Source organism: Buteo buteo, chromosome 1, assembly GCF_964188355.1.
Source record: "Buteo buteo chromosome 1, bButBut1.hap1.1, whole genome shotgun sequence".
In the NCBI taxonomy this organism is placed as follows: Eukaryota; Metazoa; Chordata; class Aves; order Accipitriformes; family Accipitridae; genus Buteo; species Buteo buteo.
The window spans coordinates 10,498,650-10,505,219 of NC_134171.1; the positions used below are offsets into that span (position 1 = coordinate 10,498,650).

Here is a 6,570-nt window from a genome sequence, read left to right on the forward strand (position 1 = left end):
TGAATGAGTGTGAAGAAGTGTCACTAAACAAATGTTAAAATATCGTATGTAGTTTAATGTCTTTACCAAAACAACAACAGAATATGTGTTTACACAGCTGACAATGCACAGCCTTTTCTTACACACATAACTTCTACTCTTGAGTAAACATTTAGAGGTATATGAATTGAGTATTTACCACCTAAAAGACATGTGGCATATTGTGCTTGTTTATAGGTTGTGAGAAGTAGGCTATTTGTAAAGGTTTCCAGTTGAAGATGTTGTACACAATTCTGCTGGCTCAGTATGCCTGCACTTAGAATGGAATTACCTTGAGAAGCATGAGTATATTCCAGTAGAGAACACTTCTGTAGAAATTACTTTTGCTTTCAAGCAGAAATGGAATTTTAAAATTGCTAGGAGCATATCATTAAGTAGCCACAACAGGGCCATGTATTAAAATTGCATGATGATTTTTTTGTCATTAGCTGGTAATTCACCTCTCTAAAATGGTACAATGCTAATGGAATGTATAATAGTACTGTCATTTTTGGTTCACCTTTTCAAATTCACTTTTCCCCCACTTACAGTAATAGAATAGAAGGAATGGTTAAGTGTACTAATAATGTCACATAGCTAAAGTTAAAGCTTCTGTCTTACTGTAGTCTCTTCCAGCTGAATCAGCAGGGTTCATACTGTCCCAATGTATGGTTCTATGTATTGAGAAAGAGTCCTAAAAATATCAACAGCGCTTGAGAGCCTTCATTTGGTTTTGAAGTAATAAGACTGCAGTTAATTGTCCTGTGAAGTTAAAAGAAGGAAAGAACTTAAGGTTAAATGAAACTTTAATGACTTGAGATTTTGGGTTGGGTTGTGGTTTCCCTTGATATTCCCAAAGCATGTAGTTAGTATGGAGTAAAAAGTGCTGGAAAAAGAGCCATCCCCCACCCCCCTAGCCTTTCTGTGCCCCATAAAACACACAAACCAACAATAGTGTCAGTTCTGCAGCTGAATTGTCTCTTTGTCTTGCAGGTCTGCTTTAAATCTGATTGCAGTGATGATGAGCAGGAGTCCTCCAGACTTTAAATCATTTTACTCTCATCAGAAAGGATGAGCAAACTTTAAATGTTTTATATCTCTGTAGCAAAGTGTATTATATATATTTTTTATCTGAGTTCAAGGATTTTTGTACATTTGTACTTCATTTGTTTTAAGATGTATATTTTCACTAAAGCTTAATTGTACAAAAAAGCAATGAGTGCCATTTGAGTGAGTGTGTTTCTGTATGTATTTGATTTCTCTTGATTATTTTTTTTTCTAGTGGGAATCTAGAAATACTAAAAGGATTTTAAAGAACAGAGATAATATCTATGGCATCAATGTAACTTGACTTTGTATGCTCCTGGTAAAACTCTTCTTGTTCATTAGGATCTTTATTAGCAGTTTTCTTAACAGTAAAATTGCTGTACTGATAAATTTCATAATTCCGGTATTATCCGGCAGCATGGCAGTGCTATTACCTAATGTATCTCTCAAGCAACTGCTAAGGAAAAAAAGGAATTCAGTGCACTGTGGCCAGCTATTATGAATTGCTCTTTACTCCCTGGCTCTGTAGAATGTCCTTCTGTATTTCTATATATAGAGAATAATTCTGAACATTTAGATTAATCCTGTAACAAACTGTATTACTGCATTCTTCTCTTTTCTACCCATCTCACACATCCTCTCCAGACAGTTTCTTGGCATGGACCATGCAAGTAGACCTATGCCAAAATTTTATAACTATATTTTGAGTACTTTGTTGTCTTTACCAAAAGGATTTCTTTTTACCTGTGGGGACACCTTTTTATTTTTTTCTGTAAATGAAATTGTTTACAACTCCATGTAGGATGTTGCAGTTTTATAATAGGTTAAAAAACAAGGCATGAGCTCTTCTTACCTCCTCTCTGCTTATTATGTTGTAATACACAATGTTGTAGGGTTGACAGCGATCACTGCCACTGAGGGAAGGACAAGGTAGTATTAAGTATCAAATTTAATTATGTAAATAATGTTTCCTTATAGCCTTTAAAAGCTTCAACATTAAAAGCTGCCTTTAAAGATTGCTTAATGCAGATGTGGAACTGGTATTGAAGTTTTAGTTACAATTACCTGACGTTCATTAGTAAAACCGTATCCAGCTGCTTGAAAGCTTGTCAAACTTTCATTCTTCTGGACTCAGAGTATGCCAGACTTTCTTTTTATTTTGTAAAGTTTCCAGTAAAACTATTAATCTGTGTATGAGAATGCATTTAGGGAACACATTTCATTAAGAGCCTCTTCTGTTCTCAAAATTTGAGTTAGGGACTTGAAATGTGATGGAACTCTCTTGGAGACATGACTTTTGTTACATATTTTCTTCTGTTTTCTGAAGATTTGTCTCCACTGAGCATGCATTTTTTTTTCCTCTCAAACCCCTAGGGCACCAACCAGACCACACATGTATTATACACACAGAGCAACTGAATATCCCTCTGCTTCAAATAGGTTTCTGCTTGTGATCTGCAGACTCACTGGAAGAAACTTAAGCTGCTTCTGAGAAACTCAAAAGATACATTTGATACTCAAGCCTAATGTCAGGTTTTAATTCACAGTATTTTGTCTCTAGTGACAAACGATTTAATGGGTTAGAATTTGAAAAAAAGTTGAAAAACTAGTGTGTTACAGAAACCCATTGGGGCTGAGCTGATGACTCTCTGAAATTGTTCCTCTTGGCTACTGTGCCACAGAAATGAGGAATGAGACTCTTTTCCTGCGTTTTCATTGCATTTTTCCTCATGTCTAAAAGAGCATAGAGGACAGCAAAATGACTGCCGTAGAAAGTAAAAAGGGAGAAATTGGCAGAGGGAGAGTTTGAATGAATTACTGGAAGACAGTCTGATGCAACATTGAAGGGATGGGAGGCTTGACAAAAAGAAAAATATCTGAAGTAAGGGTGTTGGCTGGAACCATTACGTGTGAGACAATGAGCTGGCATAGTCTGGCCTGACCCTCTTTATTATGTACCACAATAACAGAAGGACTCTAAAAAGATGGGAATGGAGAAATAAGGAAGTAACAAAAGTGTTTCATAAATACCTACCTGGTTGGAGAAGTTGTCATGTTTCTCTGATAAAGGAGTTTCATTTTTTAAGGTCTTAGGTTTGCTGTTCTGAGGCAAAGGTGACTGTAATAACACTACACATATGGGGTGACAGTCTGGATTTAATGCCTGCTTAGAGAAACTTGAAATTTGGGCAAGAATACCACGGACACAAGCGGAGTAATTTTTATGAAGAAAATACAGGGATTGGCTTTAACAAATAAAAAAAAATCTGAAATTCTATTTATCATGTATTTCAAATTTTCTTTCCATATTGGAGGGGGAGGGATCTTAACTTAAAAAAAAAAATAATAAAGAAACCAACTCCTCTAGGAATGCTGAAACTTAACACTTACTCTCCAGGGATCTGTGAAGAAAAAAAGGCTCGATGAAGAGAAAAGGGAAGTTGTTCCTAAGAAGTGGTTATTTATAAGTCTGCTTCTTTGAAAAAGGAACTCCCACCATGCAAAAAAGTGGAGGATTTGTTTGGTTTTTTTGAAGCTTTATTTAGTTTCATTTCACAAGTTTTTTCTTATGTTCTGAATAATACTATTAAATTGTTTTTGAGTAACTACATGTTTGCAGGATTAGGATCTAAATTCTGTTGCTTTTGGTGGTTTTTTTGTTTGTTTGTTTTTTCCCCAGTAGGCTCAAGATGGCATTTTTCTACTATAAATTTGTCCCTTTTGGCTAGAAATAGAACCACATCATAATGACTAGATACTACCTAATGTGAATCCCCTAATGAATTAGAAAATGCAAGAAACTGGAAGGATCAGCATGACTCTCCTTATACGGTACATGGAGATGAAGATCTTATGCTGTTTAATCTAAGGAGACTAACATTGGTTAAATGTCTTTACTGGAGTATTAGTAGCTTGGAGATGCATTTTGAAAGCGGGAAAGGGTAAAGAGAAGGGAGAACACCTGAAAGCAAAATATTGTGGTGTGATAAATTTAATATGAACTTTGCTCTTGGATTTTGTAGGACATAACTGAGACAAAGAAGGGGGAAGGCAACAGGTTGTGTTTACTGATTATGTAGCCTTTTATTTCCATGAAGTTCTTAAAAAAAAAAAAAAAAGCCAAGGTAAATTCTTGTCATTTCAGTATGACTTCATTATACCTCCATGAATTCAGATTCTAGGTCCATGTGTTAGAAGGCTTTAATAGCAGTGAGACAATCCAACAGCCCAACTGCTTTGTTCTACTGGTGCAAGATATGGAAAGATCTATTGAATTCCGTGGAGTCACTTGCATGAGATCAACCCTCCTTTTCTGTGGCTTGTGTTTCCAAGCATTTGTGTATGTAAGTCTTAATGTCTGCTTGTGCATACCTCATGAATCTATATATTTAGCTCAAAATTCAGAAACTGTGAAACAATGTACCAGTATCTTATTGGTTTACTTAATGCTTTTGAATGTTGTGACTAACAGAATAGAATCTTCATGCCTCAGGGTTGTTATCTTTCTATAAAAAAAATTGTCAGCTTTTTTTTTTTTCCAGAGTTGTAGTGTTCATAATAGAGATGGTGTTATGTTTCTGGATTATAACAACAAAACAGTCTCACTTGAAAAAATGAGCACTTAAAAATAAATACTGTATAGTAATAAACAGGAAAAAAAACTGTGGTATTTCTGTAACAAAGACAGTGCTATTGACAAATCTTAGCCTTCAATAGAAGATGTTGTATGTCTTTTTTTTCCCAAATCATTCTTAAAACAATAGATCTGAAGGTTTTTGATTATGAAAGAGAATTATCTCCATCTCAGAATAGAATTATGTCTAATTTGAGAAATCAATGATAAGAGCTTTCTAAAAACAACTAAAAATCCATTTTTAGAATGCATTTCAATTATTTTTCAAACAACACTGATGCAAGAAATTTCTCATTGCCATTTGTACAAACGCAGAATACTTGTTTACAAGTTACTAAAATAAGTCAACAGAAGTAATATTATTTTTCTTTGGTTTACAATTTAGTATTATGCTAATTTAACATTGGAATTATCACCTTCACTTTAGTATAGATTTTCAGAAAATACTTCTCTTTAGGAAGTACGTAAAAAATCAGATTAAAATTAAAAAAATAATGGAAAGCATCTTTAAGCTAAATTTATGTTTACTTTGATTTGAATTACCTGCCTGGCTCATTTTGGTGATGATGATGTCTCTTCTGCTGAATGTACAATTCTTTTTTTATTTCATAATTGTTCTTATGGTGTAACTTAAGTTTTGCACATGAGATGTAGGTAACTTTTCTGATGTCCCACATGTATCCAAACCACCAGGATTCTTTCCAAGTATAGTGAAGCTGACTGTTAAATGTGATGTGTTAGTTCCGGTATCTCCAAACCACTGAACTGTTCTTGTATGAGCTGTTTTCCTGGATGTTCTAGCATTGTTACTCCTGAAATAAAAGCAAAACACTGCCGCATATCTCAACCACATGTATTACTGTCTAATGTGATTTATTTACCATGTCTATCATGGTAGCTGGGATAGAGAAAAGAAAAATTGTAATTTGAAAAAAAAAATTGCAATTTGTTGAAGCACAAAATGTGTATTACATGCTGTGAGTTCTTTACCAATGTAAGATTGTCAGATCCAGGAAAAAGTGCCCCAGCTCTGTTGTATTTGCTCAATGGATACCTTATCTCATGGTCTGAATCTTGATTTCTACATAAATTTCTATGTGAAAAGACAGAATTATTGGAATGGGCTGTTTAACACATTTATTGTGCTAACACTATGAATGTGAGTGCAAGATTGATCAATAGTAGCTGTAGCTCTACTTGTCATTAGCTTTATCACGCATATTGAATTTTATACTATCACCAAAGGAGACTAACCAGACTTCACTCTCCTTGAGAGAATTTATACCTTGATATTAGTTGGATTTGTGGTTTTTTTTACATCAAATGCTTTTCAACAGTAGGCTGCTTGTATCTTCAACATTTTGCCCTGTTTATGCAAAAGCTTTCACTGTAATTTTATGACATGAGTTGAAGGGCTAAGCACTCAATTACTATACAAAACAGCTTCAAATTAAGTGACTTAACAATGATAAAACCATGCTATGGCATATTGCAGATTATCTGTGCATATGTTGAACTACATGGGCCAGCAGTCTCATGAAGTCTATTGGATAATTTGAGTAGTACCAACTACTTGCTGAATTGTTTGTAGAAATGCAGAATTGCTGACCTAAGTGTGACTTTCAGGACAGAGCGAAAAATATTCTTGATGTGCTTGTCCAACCTGTTCTTAAAAACATTAAATCAAGAGGTAACATGCCTAGGTAGCCTGTGTTTAAGAAACCTTTCCACGTTCATGATGTTCATGTCTGTGTTATAGACAAGGCAAAAGCATGTTTCTTCTTTTTTTTCTCCTGGAGGTTGAGATGAATTCATCGTGATTCACTAAATTACATATGACTTTTTAGGTATTTGCTGTTACTCCCTTGAGA

At 34.6% G+C, this 6,570-nt stretch overlaps 1 protein-coding gene across 1 annotated transcript in view; it reads left to right on the top strand.

Annotated features, from left to right (window-relative positions):
- The window catches only part of GRK4 (G protein-coupled receptor kinase 4), a 42,646-nt gene extending 38,286 nt beyond the window's left edge, over nt 1-4,360 (top strand). The window contains exon 16 of the mRNA XM_075022367.1: nt 1,012-4,360. Within this exon, the coding sequence (XP_074878468.1) occupies nt 1,012-1,065 (54 nt within the window). The 3' untranslated portion in view covers nt 1,066-4,360. The remainder of the gene's footprint in view (nt 1-1,011) is intronic.
- Nucleotides 4,361-6,570: the final 2,210 nt, after the last annotated feature.